Source organism: Hevea brasiliensis, chromosome 10 (genome assembly GCF_030052815.1).
Source record: "Hevea brasiliensis isolate MT/VB/25A 57/8 chromosome 10, ASM3005281v1, whole genome shotgun sequence".
In the NCBI taxonomy this organism is placed as follows: Eukaryota; Viridiplantae; Streptophyta; class Magnoliopsida; order Malpighiales; family Euphorbiaceae; genus Hevea; species Hevea brasiliensis.
In genome coordinates, this window is record NC_079502.1 from 99,464,799 (window position 1) to 99,484,685 (window position 19,887).

At 33.5% G+C, this 19,887-nt stretch overlaps 1 protein-coding gene across 1 annotated transcript; it reads left to right on the plus strand.

Annotated features, from left to right (window-relative positions):
- The first annotated feature begins 4,020 nt into the window (after positions 1–4,020).
- On the plus strand, positions 4,021–9,342 carry LOC110672470 (vacuolar protein-sorting-associated protein 11 homolog). The gene is made up of 5 exons (XM_021835263.2): positions 4,021–4,423; positions 4,793–4,966; positions 5,127–5,450; positions 5,539–7,311; positions 8,376–9,342. Exons 1-5 carry the CDS (start codon positions 4,202–4,204, stop codon positions 8,763–8,765), a joined length of 2,883 nt encoding a protein of 960 aa, XP_021690955.1. The 5' UTR covers positions 4,021–4,201; the 3' UTR covers positions 8,766–9,342.
- The last annotated feature ends 10,545 nt before the right edge of the window (positions 9,343–19,887 follow it).

Below are 19,887 nucleotides of genomic sequence, written 5' to 3' on the forward strand. Positions count from 1 at the left end.
TCTAAAGGAAGCAAAGATGAAATTTGCGAAATCTGTTTCTCCCATTGCCATTCTTATTCTAAGGTCAGACCATAAATAAATATTTTTTTTATTATCATATTTATTATTTATCTTTTATCAGAATTATGGAGATTGATAGTACTTAACAAAAATATATAAAAATATGTTAAACATATATAAAAGAATGAATGGGTTTTAGTTTAATGATATTAAAATTGTTTTATATTTATAAAGTGTTTGGTATAAAAATAATTTAGCTGATAAACAACTTGAAATTTGCAAAGCATGTCAGATACTAAGTGTATTAACTGGAATGCGCCTCTAATTTGTAGATTAGATGATAATCATATGAATCAGTTATGCTAAACATAGTTTCACCTTCAATTGCAAACTAATTGAATAAATAGAAGATTATCTCATGAGAACTGGAATTGAAATTGTATTACTTGATTGAAAGTAACTACAATAATTGAAATTTCAAATTACAACAGAAATTAGAAATTAAAATGGATAATATTTGAAAATTAAAAATAACTGTAATCTTTGCTTGATCGGACTATCACAGTCTTCGCAGCTTGATTGAGTTGATTGATTGATTAATTAGTTGGTCGACTAAGTTGTTAAGATTTTTCATGTTGCTGGCGCACTGATAACTTTCTTTGTGGTACTTGAAAATAGTTGAAAGGATTTATAAGCTTCAATTTCATGTTCAACAAATGATGAGAGTTACCTGTCTACTATCTATCTGTAACCTCTTTAATCTCTCACAACTTTTCATAATTGCTTTTATGCATTATTGCTAATCACCTTAATATTTATCTCCTAAAACAAGTATAATTATCTATTAAATTACTTTCAGAATTTTAATTAATTAGATCAATGAAATAAATTAATTTAATTAATTTTAAGCTTAAATATATATATATAAGAGGCATAGAGTTTCAAGTTTGTCATGGCTTGGCAAGCTCGTTTGCAATCCAAAATTTTCATCGTCAAAGGCAAGGTGATACTTACATATGAGTATAATTAAGGCAGGCGATTTGGACAGCTCCGTCATAATAAGACAAGTTTATAATAAATGAAAATTCACCTAGCCATGATTGCTTGCTTTTCTTGTTTTATTGTTCTTATCCAACAATATTATCTTAAATAAATTCCAATGGTCAAGTGCATATAACATGCTGCTGTTTGGCTTCAAGAATTCCCATGTGATCATAACAATAGCCGCATAACCTGTATTCATTTTTAATACTTAATTCATGCAATTAAAATTTAAACAATAATAATTATGATTATTATTTTAAAAAATTAATAAAAAAATGAATTATTCAAAACAATGATAGAGTATATCCATATTGAGTTCGTTATAATCAATGTTAATGATTTAAAACAAATCAAATAAGTCAATCATAACATAATAATTTGGTTATTTCTTACTACGAAACTAAACTTGGGAAAATAACTTTATTTCACTACAATTTAACTTATTACATCAGTATAATAACTAAATATTATTTCTATTTAGAAGTACAATAAGAAGAAGTGACGAGTTATCTACTAATTCGTCTCATTGGGTGTTACCTCAGATTTGATAATAAATTCCTTACTATGAGATTGGGTTAAATCGAGGTCGTCAATTGGTAACCCTAGACCTCGAGCTAAGAGGTTGTGATCGTTATACCCAGAGAGGCATCATATTTTGTAATTAAAAAAAAAATATTTTTTAAGAAAATAAAAATAAATTATATTTTTATACTATTAATAAAAAAAAACATTTTGCTTACAACATTCACCTAAAATTTAATTAGATAAAATATATAAACACTTAATCATTTATTTGAAAAGTATGGTGTTATCTTTGATTTTTATTATGATTTATTTAATTTTTTACAATTAATAAAATTTTAATTAAATAAAATTTTAACACATTTATCACATGCATATCAACACATTTATTTATCGTTGATCTGCATTAATGATAGGATTTTCAACGATAATTATAATCTTTTATTAATTCACAGCTAACTCAAAAAATTAACTTTAAGCGATGAATTTTAATTAATCACTAAAATCTTCCTTATTAAAGTATCAATGGCAGATAAATTAAAGATTAACAGATCCATCACTAATCCAAAGGGAAATAAAATTTAGATATGAAAATGGCATTTAAAATGATATGATGGGTACTCCACATGTAATTTCACTTATCATTTGTAGCTTTTATGAAGACATCAACATGTGATGTGGTGCACAAACAACACATTGCTAAAGCTATTAAAAAGGAGAGGATATTTATTGCTTGCTTATCCTCCCACCAATCCTATCCCTTCTCCAACGATCCTCTGCCGTTGGATTTCTATTGCCAATCGGCGTTGATGCAGACATTTGACGGCCTTGATTTTATATTTTTTTGGTCTCACATCTTATCAATTATCATCTTAATCATTCCACATTTGGGAGCTTTATTAACAAGGAAAACATTATTAAAAAAAAAAACATTATCAACATTCTCTTGCAAAAAATTAATGTTTATGATTCTATTTTAGGATTTAAATAAATAATAAAGTATGGGCATGTTTGATATTATTATTAGAATTGTCATTAAAAATTATATATTTTTTTAAAATAAAAAATTTAAAAAGTATTAAAAAAATTTAAAATTAAATTTAATAAATTTTAATAATAAAAATATTAAAATAATAAAATAAAATTATTCCACGACATTTAAAATAATTTTTTAAAGATTTATTTTCTAACTTTAATGTCAAACAGTACCATATAATTTAAGGTCTATTTGAATTTATGATTTTAGTTTAGTTTTTCTAATATATATATATATATTATTAAAAATTTTTAATTGTTTTAAATTTTTATAATTAAATAAAATATATTAAATTTAATTTAAAATTAATTTTTAATTAATGTAGTTAACATGACATTTTCTCAATAATAATTTAAATAATAATACTAAATAAAAATTATTACATAATTCATATATTTTAACACGAAGATAATTACTTCATCCTCCTATTTTAAAAAATATATTAATTAATATATGTAGTAATTAATATATTAGGGAGAGAAAAGTTCCTATTACATGGATTAAATAATTTAAATTTTATAAAATAAAAAAATTATATAATTATATTTTTCAAATTACAAAGACTTAATAAAATTCAAATTAATATCTAAAATAACTAAAAAATCAGAAAATATATAAATAAAAATTAATTTAATTTTTAAAATACAAAAATTAATTTTATTAAAATAAATAAACTAAAAAATAATTTTCCATACTACCAAATGCAACTTAAAAAATAATAACAATCCATGTCTAGGCAGTTGTTCATCTCAAGGCATGTGAATACATCTAAAAGGAGGACCACTTATTTGATCAACTATCACCTATCAACTGTTCCCCTTATTCTTTCTGTCCACATGAACATTTTAGTACATTAATGGAATGCAAATGGGTTATTTTCACACCATGATATAAAAAATTACATTGATTAGGGGGTAAAAAAAATAAAAAATTAATTTAAATTACCCATAAAAAACAGTAAAAATTAAATTAAAAAGAGTTGATGAAATTAATAAATGTCAAATGATTCAAAATACAATTTTTATATTGTAAAATAAGTGATGAATCCAACAAATTAAAGTGCATAAAAATATATATTATATTATTTATTAAATATAAATATGCTTGATAAATATATATATATATATTTTAAAATATTCTTTAATCACTAATTTTTCATAAATTTATATTTTAATTTTTCATTTTTTAAGTATTTAATTTAAATCCACTAATATAAATTAAATTAAATATATTAATTTGAATTTTTTCTTTGTATAAAAAATAAAAAAAAAGCAAAGAAGTCTCTTCAACATCAGCAACCATATGAAATCACAGGTGCATTGCTTTGATCGGCCCAATTATGCAGCCCATCAGTTGAACTTTAAGGCAAGCCCATTAATGGCTTGTTTAGATTAACCGACATCGTTTCAGATCAAATCGAACGCATCGTCGTTGCAATCATCCCTGGCTCCTTCCCAACTACAATACACAGTGCCCTAGATGGAGTTTCCTTTTTGGATCCATTATTGCATACAAAACTCAAATTCTTATTACATTATATTCGCAATTTTCTTTGCCTTTTAATTTCTTTATCTCCCGGTGTGTTTCAATCGAAGAGAGATGTACCAGTGGAGGAAATTCGAGTTCTTCGAGGAAAAATACGGGGGAAAGAGCAAGGTTCCTGATGATGTTAGTGGGAAGATCGAGTGTTGCTCCAGCGGCAGAGGTAAGGTGGTAATCGGCTCCGACGACGGCACCGTCAGCTTACTCGATCGTGGTCTCAACTTTAATTTCGCCTTTCCAGCTCATTCCTCCTCCGTCCTCTTTCTCCAGCAGCTCAAAGTATGCTTCTTCTTTTACAAATTATTCTTCTTTTTTAAGGGAATGTTTCGATGTTGTGCAAATGCGTCCAAAGACAATAAAAGGAGAACTTCAGTTCTCTCTCGGTTGAATGGACGTGCTTTTACTTTATGGGTAGAATTCATTGATTGATTACAATGTCATTTCATGGTCTCCCTGCTAAGAAAATCAAATTTAATGTTTAGTTTTGGTGAATTCTCAATTTTTATATTTGACACTGTGGAAAGATGATCTTAAGCATATAATTTCATTACTTCAACTACATTATTATCATCAAGCATCTCTCAAGGCTAGATCATTGTTGTAATTTCATTTTTTTTGTTTTTATTTTTTTCATGTGGGATGAATCAGCAACGCAACTTCCTTGTGACTGTTGGAGAGGATGAGCAAATATCTCCTCAGCAATCTGCCTTCTGCCTCAAGGTTTTTGACCTTGATAAGATGCAGCCAGAGGGCACTAGTTCATCTGTACCTGATTGCATTGGAATACTGCGAATATTCACTAAACAGTTCCCTCAGGCAAAGGTATTTAGCTCGCTTTTTTCAATTTCTTATAATTACTCTGCTTGTGTCTTTGATTGCTCTGTGCCATCTCAAGGACCCAGACAAAACTTGCATAGCAAAAGGTCTCCATTACTAAATCTGCTTATCTTAAAAGAAATATGGAAATTATGGTGTGGTGCAGATAACATCATTTTTAGTACTAGAGGAAGCTCCTCCAATATTGCTCATAGCTATTGGCTTAGACAATGGTTGCATTTACTGCATCAAAGGGGACATTGCGAGGGAGCGTATTAAGCGCTTCCAACTTCAAGTGGATACTGTTTCAGACAAAAGCCATTCATCCATTACAGGTCTTGGATTCAGAGTGGACGGTCAAGCCCTTCAGTTATTTGCTGTAACTCCAAATTCTGTGAGTTTATTCAGCTTGCACAATCAACCACCCAGGCGGCAAATGCTAGATCAGATAGGGTGCACTGTCAATAGTGTAACAATGAGTGATCGCTCGGTAAGGAGCCCTGGAACCTTTCACCTTGCACATTTTATGTTGCCCAGTAAATGTTTATCATTTTTGTTTCCACATGTTTTATTATCAGGAGTTGATAATTGGTCGACCTGAAGCTGTTTATTTTTATGAAATTGATGGGCGTGGTCCTTGTTGGGCATTTGAGGGAGAGAAGAAATTCCTAGGGTGCTTTCGTGGTTACCTTTTATGTGTTATTGCAGATCAAAGAAGTGGCAAAGATGCTTTCAATGTTTATGACCTGAAGAACCGCTTAATAGCCCACAGTCTAGTAGTTAAGGAAGTTTCTCATATGCTCTGTGAATGGGGTAACATAATACTTATAATGTCTGATAAATCAGCTTTGTGTATTGGGGAGAAAGATATGGAAAGCAAACTGGATATGCTCTTCAAGAAAAATCTCTATACTGTGGCCATCAATCTTGTTCAAAGTCAGCAAGCTGATGCTGCAGCCACAGCAGAAGTGCTAAGGAAATATGGAGACCATCTGTATAGCAAACAAGATTATGATGAGGCTATGGCCCAGTACATTAACACTATTGGTCACCTTGAACCTTCATATGTGATACAGAAGTTTCTGGACGCACAAAGAATATACAACCTTACAAATTACTTAGAAAATTTACATGAGAAGGGTCTTGCTTCTAAAGATCATACTACTCTTCTCTTAAACTGCTATACCAAATTGAAAGATGTTGACAAGCTGAATGTATTTATTAAAAGTGAGGATGGAGTTGGGGAACACAAGTTTGATGTGGAGACTGCAATAAGGGTCTGCCGCGCTGCCAATTACCATGTGCATGCAATGTATGTTGCTAAGAAGGCAGGGAGGCATGAACTGTATCTAAAGATCTTGCTTGAAGACCTTGGCCGATATGATGAGGCCTTGCAGTATATTTCAAGCCTTGAACCAAGTCAGGCTGGGGTTACTGTGAAAGAATATGGTAAAATTCTTATAGAGCACAAGCCAGTTGAGACAATTGAGATACTCATGAGGCTTTGCACTGAGGATGGGGAATCAGCTAAGAGAGGATCTTCGAGTGCTGCATACTTATCTATGTTGCCATCACCTGTTGATTTTCTCAACATTTTCATGCATCACCCACAGTCTCTTATGGACTTTCTTGAAAAATATACTGACAAGGTAAAGGATTCTCCTGCTCAGGTAGAAATTCACAATACACTTTTGGAACTGTACCTGTCAAATGATTTGAACTTTCCATCAATATCACAAGCTAGCAATGGTGTAGATCTTTCTCTCGGAGCAAAATCAGGAGCACCTAGGAAATTGAAAGCAGAATCCAATGGGAAATTGATTGTTGATCACAAAGATACATCCAAGGAAAAAGAGCACAGAGAAAGGCGTGAGAAAGGACTATGCTTGCTGAAGAGTGCATGGCCATCTGACCTGGAGCATCCACTTTATGATGTTGATCTTGCTATAATACTCTGTGAAATGAATGGATTTAGAGAAGGGCTTTTATATCTATATGAAAAGATGAAACTATATAAAGAGGTGATTGCTTGCTACATGCTGGCCCATGATCATGAGGGTTTAATTGCATGCTGCAAAAGGCTGGGAGATTCAGGTAAGGGAGGTGACCCATCTCTTTGGGCTGATTTGCTGAAATATTTTGGTGAACTAGGAGAAGATTGCTCCAAAGAAGTGAAGGAAGTTTTGACTTATATAGAAAGAGATGACATCCTGCCTCCTATTATTGTTCTTCAGACCTTGTCCAGAAATCCATGCCTTACACTCTCTGTCATCAAGGATTATATAGCTCGGAAGCTTGAACAAGAGTCAAAGCTTATTGAAGAGGATCGTCGAGCAATTGAGAAGTATCAGGTTGTTATGCACTCTCTTACTATTATCTTTTATACCCTAAATACATCCAATCAATTGTAAAATGTAACTATGCTGCAATACTTCTTAGGACTTCTTTTGAGGCTTTCTTGCTCTTGAATCAATTCCAATCAGGATTGTTTCATTTTCTTCACTTGTTATGCATGTGTTATGTTTCTAATAATCATTATAAAACCACAAACCCTAAATTCTTTTATTTTAGGGATGTAAACAAATAGAGCTTTGAAAAGCTCAAGTTCGGCTCCTTAGATTTTCATTAAGCTCGAGTTGAGCTTTAAATTGCTCATGCACAAATTTGAAGCTTGAGCTCGGCTCGTTTAGATATTAATAGGCTTGAGCTTGATTCAAACTCAGCTTACATTTACCTTGTTTATCAAGCTTGTGACTCATCTTGCATATGCTCATTTATCAAGTTCGTGAGCTTGGCTCACATTTAGCTCATTTATCAAGCTCACTTGCTCGAGCTTGACTTGTCAAGCATAATTAGCCAAATGGCCCAAATCACTGAAAAAATATATTTTTTATTTATTTTTTAAAACTCATTTAGCGATAGGTCCAATAATCATAATTACTAAATTAAGAATTAAAATGACTCCATTAGTTAAATTATAGTGGTTATAAATTATATCTTATTGTTTTATATAATTTAATTATACTTCTGATTTTATAATTATTTATAACTTAATTATCTTATAATTGTTTAGTCATAATATATATATAACTTATCGAGCTTGTGAGCAAAGTAATAGTAAGCTCAAGTTCGGCTCGTTTGTTAAATGAGCCAAAAAAAATCAGACTCAAGCTCAACTCATTAAGCAAATGAGCCAAGCCAACTCTTGAACAGCTTGCAAGTAGCTCAGCTTATTTATGCCCTTATTAATGATTCTTGATGACAATGGACAGAACACAATAGTTTTTTTTTTTTTCTTTTTTTCTTTTTTTCTTTCTTCACATTCCAAATGGAATAAATATTTGGTACATTGAATAATTCAAAGTTTTAATTACCGCAAATAATATTTTAATGCGACAATCATTTAACTGTGCAGGACGACACATTGGCAATGAGAAAAGAAATTCAGGATCTTAGGACCAATGCAAGGATCTTTCAGCTCAGCAAGTGCACTGCTTGCACTTTCACCCTAGATCTTCCTGCTGTACACTTCATGTGCATGCATTCATTCCATCAGCGTTGCCTTGGTGATAACGAAAAGGAATGCCCTGAGTGCGCACCGGAGTACAGGTCTGTTATGGAGATGAAGAGGAGTCTGGAGCATAATTCTAAAGATCAAGATCAGTTTTTTCAGCAAGTGAAGAGTTCTAAGGATGGATTTTCTGTGATTGCTGAGTATTTTGGAAAAGGGATCATTAGCAAAACCAGCAATGGCCCTACAGGAACCCAGAGATCTGGCAGTTTGTCTTCCAGCAGTGGCTTCTGATGTTCTTTGACTGTTGCTCATTTACATGTTGCTATTTTATGCGGTGTCTTGCTTTTTCTGCTGAATGTTGTTTGGTAATTAGACTGAGCTGGGGTAGAAACGAGCTACAATTGTTCTTGCTACAATGGATTTGTTCCTGTTATGAGATTGGGCAAAGTTTGTTTTGCCCACTTGAGCTTGCTGTCCAACCAAGAGAAAATGATGGCCCAATGGTGGAATACTAAGAGATGCATTCATGGCTGTCATCTGCATTCTTTTTTACATTAAAAGTAAACTTGGAATCTCCCAGAGAGTAGCATCAAATTGAGGGCATGATATGTTCAACTTGTGCTAAGGTTTACAGCTGAATGTTTGTTGCTTGTTTTTTGTTTTCTCCTAATCCTCAGTTTCATCAAGTGCTCTATTTCTTCTTTTACCATGCAAAAAGCAAATGTTGAGGCACATCTTTGAGAAATCAATTTGGTTGTGTATGGTTTGTGAAGCTTGTGTTCATGGTGAATTTTGTATAGATGAATACTGCATTGTATTAATAACATGCTTGATTAGGCCAGAAAAGAATGCCATCTTTGGAATTTCATATCATTTGTGGAATTGCTACTTTATTACTGATTTATAGACAAACATGCCTTTTAGTTTCATTGAGTTTAATCCCTGAAAGGGAATTACTCTCACTTGTGCTTTTGACCTGTTCATTTGGAACTCAATGGCAGTTCAGGTTTTTTTTTTTTCACTTTTGAATTTGATGGGCTAAATTTCTTCTTATGAGTCAAGTTGTGGACTGGAAGTTGATTTGATTTGCTTGTTACATCCTTCTCAGCGCCTGAGGATGGGGCTTGCACTGGAAGGTTATGGTTTCCATTGCTTGTGCATACTATGTGCAATGAATGGGGCCTACTCTTCTCAACTTACACCTACTCCTTTGCAGGTATGCCATGTTTGTATATAAAGGGGAATCTAAACAAGAAATGAAGTAGGTGTCTGTGAGCACTTTTGTGATTGTTTTAGCCTCACAGGAAGATGATTGGAATAACTAATTAGTTAAATCAAAGTTTGGTGATTATATGACTGTGGACCCTAAAATTCAATGCATTATCAAACTTACAGAGGAAATGAGGAAAATTTCCGAAAGAGGAAAGGGCTGTCAAAATTTGAAATCTTAATTCATTCACTATTAGGCACTTGATTACTAAATAATTAATTCCATCATTATCAAATTCTGGTCATGTTGAATGTAGAAAGCAAACTTTTTTTGTTGGTAGGCTTGAATTTTGAACCTCTGAAATGTATCACTTGCATCAGCATGTTGCTATTTCTATGGTAGGCCCAATTTTGTTCATTTTTTATAGTATTAGGAGGATTTAAGATCTGAATTTCATGTTTAGATTTACCAGGTCAGGTCTACATTATGGACAGGGTTCAAATATGAAAGTTATGAGTTCAAACAACTGGGACAAAGTAATGATTATGCATTTGTGATTTTTCAGAGACAACATCACATTTTATTCTGCTGCCAGATTCTTATTATATATTGCCATCAGACCAATAATATATCTTTGATATGATAACTTATATAAAACTTTATTAAAATCTTATTTGGTATAAATGAATTTAATAAAATGTGGTGAAATTCATTTATAAATCTAAAATTTAAGTGTTAGATTTAACTAAAAATTCATTTAAAATTCTTAATAATTAATTTTATGGAATTTATTATAATTAAACTAAATTTCATTAAAATTAAAAGAATTTTCAAATGAAATTTCAAACTTAAAATCATTTGTATTTCAAGTGATAAAATTACTCTTTTATTAAATTTTATTTTATTTTATTTATTGTCTTTTTTCATTTATGCTCTTTCATTTTGTCTTTATGTAGATATAGATACAAATACTAACATAAACAGACAATGACACTAAAGAAGACACGGACACATATAAACACAGGCACAAATATAAATGTGAACGCAGAAATAAATACAGATATAGACATACAGATATACAGACAGGCATAGGTAAAAATATACAAATACAGACATGTAACCATAGATATACAGACAGATATAGACACAAAAACAAACACAAATAGATAGACACAGACGTAGAACACATACACAAATACAAATAGACAAACACAAAACATACATAAACGTAGACAGATAGACAGACACATGTATGACGACAAACACAAACATATGTAAACTTAGATAGATAGACACAAACATGTACGAACGTAGATAAACATATACAGACACAAATACTGATACAGACATAAATATAGACATACATAGATGTAGACATATCAACAGACAAATAGGCACAGACATAAAAACGGATATAGATATAGATATAGACATAGACATACAAACATAAATATAAATATAGACACAAATTTAGACAGACGGATAGACAAACATTGACATAAACAGACAGATGTATACACAAGTAGAATGTATTATAATTATTATAAATATTTGTACTTTTAATTCAAAAAAAAGATGTATGCGATAATAGATATATAAGAATATTTTTGAAAAAATAACATTTTGAATTGAATTCTTTACTCATACTAAACATTACTATGAAATGAAATGAATTTTTATCATAGAATTAAACTAAATAATAGTAAGATTCAATTACAAATCTACATTCAATATGTTCTATATTAAAAAAAAAACATTTTGAATTTTTTATTTTTAATTTTATAAAAATAATTAAACTTAAATTAAATTTCATCAAAATTGACAGAAGCCACAAATGAATGTTGAATTAATAAGAGTATAATATTACAAATTAAGAGGGCTATAATTTCCAAAAGAACTTTATAAATGTTAAATTTATAATATTTTATTTTTAAATAATAAAATTATTTTCTTACAATTCATTTAGAAATTAAATAAAATTTATATTCATTCCATTATTTTTTATTTCAAATAAATAATACTGAAAAAGGGTTATGTAAGCTCCAATTCTTCCGATGATGCATTTCTTAGTCTTCCCTCATTTATAAAAGAAATGAACAAAATGTAATAATGCTGTCTTGTCTTGCAAGTGGCTTGTCGAGCTATGAATCAATACTAGTTAATAAGATTGGACCTTGCTTAACTTATAGTTCCTAAGGCATCGGCAAAAAGGTCTATTTAGGTTTTTAAATTTTAAAAATTAATTAAATAAATCATTTTAATATTTTAAAATAAATAAGTCATTTAATTTTTAAAAATAAATAAAAAAATATTGGACTATAACTAGCCAAAATCATGCATGAAGATCTTTGGGTGCACGGGTTCTTATTAGCTATTCTACATATTCGATCTCTAACATTTCTGTGAATATTTAATGCATTCTAAAGTAAATTAATAAGTTATTTTTTATCGAATGATTTAAGTAGCTTCTATATGAAAATTATGATGAAAATGATGAATTTATATAGAAGGTTCTTGAACCATTCGGTAAAGAACAACTTATTAATTAATTCCACTATATAGCAGATATCTGTCGAAATATTGTAAATCATATACATAGAATTGCTGATGAGAACCTGTACACCAAAAGATTTTCATATGCAGCGTTCGCTGGATTTTTATTGGAGGCAAATTATAATTCAGTCTCTTTTGATATATTTTTAAAATTTAAATGGTTTATTTGATATATTTTCAAAATTTAAAAGGTTTATTTGTCTGTTAAGAGCTTATTTGATATATTTTTAAAATTTGAAGGACTTATTTAACTTTTTTTCTTAAATTTATAGGGTAGATTTTGAAAAAGTTTAAGAGTTTATGTAACTATTAGCTTATACTTTAATGGTTAAAATAAGCCTTCTGCCTAATATATTTAACTTCTAGAGGCTAGAAGGAGTCGAAGTTTTAATTTTTTTTTTTAGATAAAGTTTTAATTTCACTTTTTGAAATTTATTTTTGTTAAAATTTTAAATTTATAATTAAAAAAAAAAACTCAACACACAAAGCATATCATATTAATGAATTTAAGGAGAATTAATGTATGTAACTTTAATCATACTTTATAAAGAGCCTATTTCCATGACTCGAACATGTAACATCTAAATCATAAATGAGATATTTTTATTTAATTAAAATTTATTAATTAAAAAATTATTTTTATACACACACATATGTGAGGATTCTCCAACACACACACACATATATGTGAGGATACTCCAACACACACATACACGCATGCACATGTGAGGATTCTCCAACACATATATATATGTGAGGATTCTCCAACACACACGCGCACACAGACACACACACAGACATGTGAGGATTCTTCAACACACACACACATGCACATATGTGAGGATTCTCCAACACACACACACACACACACATACACACATATATGTGAGGATTCTCCAACACACACACGTGCGCACACACACAGACACACATAGATGTGAGGATTCTCCAACAGGCACACACACACACACATGTGAGGGTTCTCCAAGACACACACACACACATATATGTGAGGATTCTCTAACACAGACACGCACACACACACCCACATAGGGGTGGCCATAGTTCAGTTTCAAACAGGAACCGAACTAAAGTCAGTTTGGTCAAAACCAAACCAAAATGGGTAAAAATCGAAACTGACTTCGAACTGGATCAAAACTGCCCATTTACAGTTTAGTTTAGGTTCATAATTTTCAAGAACTATGAACTAGCGGTTTCGAACTGAATTGAACCGATAGTTTCAAACTGGATTCAACCGACGATTTAAATACAAAAGAATTTAATTAATACCTCACCTCACTCCTAATTCATTTATATATATCATTTATTCTCTGCACAATTATTCTCTATACTCTCTTTAATTCATAATACTTTTTAAGTTTCTCTCAAATTTTCTAAACAATTATTTTCTATACTCCTTTTAATTTTCAGTATTCTCATAATTTCTCTACTTTATTATTTTATATGCTCATTGATACTATCTCAATTACTTTGTTATTATTTTATATGAATAATAAAATTTTCAATACCCTCTATTTTAATTTTTTTTCCTCTTTTATACTTTTTAAATTATCCATTATCATATAATTTTTAAAAAATGGCCAAGCAATATAACTGAAAATTTTAATTCCTCTAAATCCTAAAGGGATACATAGGCAAAATTAAGTTCATGCACTTTTTTCTAATTTCTTAAAAAAATTAATTTCATCTCTAGTTGTCGCAAGGGTTTTGCGGTTGCCGGACGAATTTTTATCGAAGTGGGAAAAGTGAGGAGTCACCACTTTAATTTTGAGGGAAATTAAAGAAAACAAATTTTTTTAAAAATTAAAATCTAATTTGAAAACAGAGATTCTAGATTCGGAGTCCGTATATGGGTGGGGAAGGTGTTAGGCACCCCACCTCGTCCCTCAACGAAGGTAAGCAGATTTAATGTTATGCTCTTTATAAATTGATAATTTGGGGCTTAGAATGATGATGTTAATCCTTTGTGCGAACAAAAGGAATATTTGATATTTCACTATTTAGGATTGCTCAAGAACACGAGTACATGAGATGACCCTTCAGTGAATAGGTGTTGTGTAATGGATTTTTGGTTGGGGGTTAATTCGAATATTGAAGTTGTGATTTTTAATTTGGATTTAAGCTAAGAAAATTCGGATAAGAACTCTCTCCCGATCTCTTAATGTGTTCTGTTAAAATTTAAGCGGAAGATGTCGGGTAAGAACTCTCCCCCGATCTCTATATATTTTATTAAGATTTTGACTGAGAATTCAGGTAAGAACTCTCCCCCGATCTCTTAGTGTTAAGAATTTAAGTTGAGAACTCGGGTAAGAACTCTCCCCTGATCTCTTAATGTGTTACGTTTAAAAAAATTAGACTGAGTTCGGGTAAGAACTCTCCTTTGATCTCTTAATGTGTTGCGTTAAAAATTAGACTGAGTTCGGATAAGAACTCTCCCCCGATCTCTTAATGTATTTATTAGAATGGCATTTTATAAGAACTTTGAACTAAGGATTCTGGTAAAGGGTCCTTCTTGACCCCTTTTACATGGGAATGAAGTACCGAATACGTAAAAAAAAACCCGTGTAAAGCTTTTCCTAACCTACAGGACCTTATAACTAGATGGTGGACGAAAGATCGAACTCCATGCCGATCTTCCGCATGATCACTTTATCAGAACTCTTTGATTTGTGACATCCGATCTCTTTTAGTCGCTCGCCCGAGATCCGAACTCATCTTAATTCCTGATCTATTGTCTTATCGACTGGGTTCGTTCCAACGCTCGATCTCATAACTTATTTGGACCTAATATTTTTTCCAACCTATATGACCTTTGCTACACCTATCTTCCTTTATCATTTTTCATTTTTTCAGACCAAAAACTCTCATGTTAAAGTAACCCTACCTATATTCTTTAGAGTATTTACAAGTCGCTTATGACTTGAATGTCTACTCTCGAAGGGAATGAAAACTAAGTGATGATAAATGGAATTTGCAAATGAATAGAAAAAGAAAGCACAGGAAATAACTTCGGGCCTAGATAACCTATTCTGAGACCTAATGGGACTGGATATAAAAGAAACTTTAAAAGAAAACTGGAGAAAACAAACCAAGGGTATTCAACAAAATGACAGTTTAGACGCTTACCTGTGGAAAGTTGAGGAGACAGGTGAGCTAACTCCAGTATCCACAAATCTTGCAGAGGTGAAAGCTGACGGCCGAAGAACTTGAGCTTACCCGAGGTAATGAGAACAGATCGGGACGAAGTTGAGCTCGGAAAGTAATGCACAGATACTAGGGCGGTGGGAATGAGGCGAAGTGAAGATGGTTACACAGGAACTGAAAATGAAAATTTCAGGATTTAGAGCTCATTTGGATGAAATACTTCAGAAAACTGGTTTCTAAAGTTTCTCAACACTTTGAAAGCTCCGAATGACAAGTAGGAAGACTGAATCAAAATCCAGAGTCTTTCCACGATAATACCACCTTCTTCCCCTTTTTCCACAGTGTTGCATGCAGGTATTTATAGGGAACGGGTGTCCAAAATGAAGGGTCAGGATCTTATTAAGGGGAGACGGAGGGCTCAGATTCAAAAGGACATAATCTGATGTCTGAGAATTAAAGAGAATCAAAATAGAGGGTCAGGATTCTGTTCAGATATCTGTCCTTTCTCTCCTTAATCCAACGGTCAAGGGTCTTGCCTTACGAAATGGATCCAAAGGCTCGGAATAAAAGGCGTCGAATTTGTCATCTAATTTTTATTTACGGACTTTAGATCCATCCTTACAATTATAATCAATGGTGTAGATCAGGATGTGCAGGGTTGCTTTAACCGTTTTGGCGTCTGGCGGCTAGGAGGGTGTCCTTGCGAATGAGATGTGTGGTGAGGATCTGATCATGCCTGCAATGCTTTAACTAACTCGGATCTAACGGTGGGGGAAGCTAATTAAAGGCCATGATTAGTAGTTATTCAACTCCTTGAGTTCTTCGATCATACGGGTCGTTCCTTGCTTTTCCGATCTTCCCATTATGACCATCACCTTTTAGGGTCATTATTCCGATCTCTATTTCTTATATCGAGTCCCCTCTTATTTCCCGATCTCTCTCATTCCTGATCTTTCCCCTCTATCTAACTTGTCTTGGTTATTTTTTCGATCTCTAATAAGCGTACTCGATCTGATCCCTAGACGAATCACCATTTGCCGATCCGTGGTTTTGGAAATTTGTTCAATCTAATGACCTTACTTGACCGATCTCATTTATCTGAATTTTTTACTATGTTTCTAGAACCTTCTTGCGACGTGTCAAAGAGGCAGCCCAGTCCCGTTAACCTATGCATCACTTGGGACTTCGTGAGCATTTAATGCTCAGACGAGTATGAATAGGGGAAAGGTGAGTCACTTGTTTCCTTATGTCATTTTCAAACATTTCCCAAGCAATTTCACCACTTCCTCTCGCTTTCTAAAGTTTTCAGGCACCGATTCACACTCCGGTAAGGGTTTTGATCTCTTCTCGGTTAACTTTCCTTTTTATTTTGTGAAAATGAGTGGTACCGAGAGTCAGAGAGCTGCGAGCCTACCTTCCATCAATATTTCGTGGACTTCGAAAGAAGGTGACGCAACTAGACCAAAGTGAATGATCCAAAGACACCATCATTCCAGCATCGTCTTGGCTACCAGACCGAAATGAGGAACGTCTTCGAGAAAGGAAAACCTACCAGTTGATGAGCTGCCGTCAGTCCTGAGAGAAACCAATCTCCAATCCATAAGTCAGGAGTACAATCTGCGGATCAACTCTTTTGAACTGATCAGATGCCATGGCGATCTTCAGGCCGATTACTTATTTGAAGAAGGCGATCTTATCACAGTGTACGAGGAGTAGCTGAAGGCCGGGCTCCATTTCCCTTGGATGGATTTTACAAGGCCATCCTAAAGTTCCACCATGTCTCGGTAGCTCAAGTGCATCTGAACTCCTGGCGGACTTTAGTAGCCTTTAGAGGCCTTTGTAGAGCCAAGAGATTGGAGCCCATGGCTAAGGTCTTTACCGAGCTGCATAGGCTTTCCCGAAGAAAGGATGATGAATTTTGGTTCTTTCAGGCAAAGCCGAACTGCGGGCTTTTCACCGATCTCCCTTCTTCGCTAAAGAACTGGAAGGATCGATTTTTCATCCTTAGGAGCAAGGATGGAAACGATTTTGAGGGGATCCTACGTAATTGGAATTATTTGGTCTCCCAACTCTCTAAGAAGCTTGCTTTAAATAAAGACGAAGACACCATGGTGAAGGAATTAAAAACTCAGGAGGCCACCCATAAATATTCATTCTTAGATGCGGTGATGGCCGAACTGAAATGGTGGATGATGCGGTTGATCTCCGTCGAAGATTACGAGCTTCAGCTTTCTGACCTCGGTCCTGCTACAGGTACAATCCAGATCTCTAGTCTCTCAACCTTAGCGAACTCACTGACTTCTCCTTTGTGTAGGTTGGCGGGTGGTGATGCATCCAAAGAGAGCCGCAAGCGAAAGAGGGAGGTCTCCCGAAAGGTACGAGTGATGAAGGAGGCCACTGCCACCGCTACTCAGACACTTCGCCAAGACTTGGTAGAAGCACCGGGCTCTCCTCCTTGACCTCAGGAGAAGCCAGTCTCAGAAGTAGAGGTCATCATCTCTCCTCCTCAGCAGATCGAATGTCTGCCTCTTCCGATCTCTTCCAATGTAGAAGGGGAGTCTTCTGGCCCTACTGTTAGAACGCTCTCCTGAGGGGGTCAACTCCTTATCCAATAGCTGGAAAGGAACCGTTCCACCTAAGGGAATTCTGGTCTATCCAAGGTCATGGGCACTTCCATTTACTTTCAAGAAGATCGGAACCGATTGGCTGAGGAGAGTATTGATGATATCTTAACTCAGACAATGAGTTTGGGCTTGGAGGCTATTGCAAACCAACACGTAATCAGAGAGAAAGCCCACGTCTTAAGGAAGGAGATTCTTAAGGTGGTCCAGGATGCCTCAGCTGCAAAGGCTCAGCTCTCCTCTGCCAATGATTACATCACCAAACTGGAAGATCGGGTGAAGCAGTAAGAAGAGAGGATAGCCGAAGTGGAGCAGGAACTTGAAGTCTCCTGAGTTGGTCGATCTGCCGATCTTGCTCATTTTGCTGAGGAACTTCGGGCGAAGGAGGAGGAGCTCCAGGCCAAGGAGGAGGAGAGCACTACAAAAGAGGCTACGGCATATGTGAATGCCCATAACGACCTCCTAGCTGAACTAAAGAAGCGTTATCCTGAGGAGGACTTCTCCTGGATGGATAAGCTCATCCCAGAGGTCGAAGAGGACAGCGATGACGAGCTAGAAGGTGAGGAGAGAGAGAGGAATGTAACCGGGGAGCAGGGCGGAGAGGATCCCCCTTGCTAATTGACTTGTATATTTTATTTTCTAGAATGAATTAAAGTCTTTTTTATGTTCAATTTCTTGATGAGATCGGAAAGCATCCAAACTGTCTGAGTACTTACTTGATTGAATGTAATTGAACATTAGAGCGACTATTGATAAAAAGATAAGAGATCGGAAAAACATTACACGCGAACATGAGATCAGATGAAGCCATGACCAAATACCGAATCAAACTCTAGAATATTAGAATTGCAAAGATTTGACACTGGCTTGAACTTTAAGGTCGGAACCATTGTTAGACCGGATAAAAATCTTAACTTCATTTTGAGGAATGTCTGGAGAATTTGAGCGAGAAGCTCGATCACAACATTAGTCAAATGAAATTCTGTGATATTTGTAAACAAAGAGATCGGAGAACATCAGTAGGCAAGATTGGATGGTCCGGAGATCCAATATTGACTCAAACTCATCTGACAAAGACTAAGAGATCGAAAAATAATCTAACTTGAGCGTGAGATCGATTTGTTCCAGGGATGAGCAATCGATAAGTTCGGAAAAGCTACCTGTGATTGGGGACATCGGTTGAGAGCGGATAATAAAGTTTTAATTTTAAAAGATCTTTGCCTTTGAAGGTCGGCCAAAATATGGTGTCTACAGTTGTCCCTCTTTACATAATTTCTATTAAAGAGAATGAAATTCTCTTGTATAGGAATCATGTAAAGATTTAGAACCATATTTTGGGCTACTGGGATATTTGAACCAAAGATCAAATAGAAAATTAATGAAGGAAATTAAAATCAACTTGGGCATTAAACCTAGAGGTTGATGACAGGAAATTAAACGACTGAAAATTAAAATCAACTTGGATTTTGGAACCCAGAGGTTGCTGACAGAAAATTAAATGCTGAAAATTAAAATCAACTTGGATCTAGGAACTAGAGGTTGATGACAGAAATTTAAAATGCTGAAAATTAAAATCTACTTGGATCTAGGAACCAGAGGTTGATGGCAGGAAATTAAATGCTGAAAATTAAAATCAACTTGGATCTAGAAACCAGAGGTTGATGACAGGAATTTAAAATGCTGAAAATTAAAATCAACTTGGATTTAAGAACCAGAGATTGATGGCAGAAAATTAAATGCTGAAAATTAAAATCAACTTGGATTTAGAAACCAGAGGTTGATGACAGAAAATTAAATGTTGAAAATTAAAATTAACTTGGATCTTGAATCAGAGGTTGATGACAGGAAATTAAAATGCTAAAAA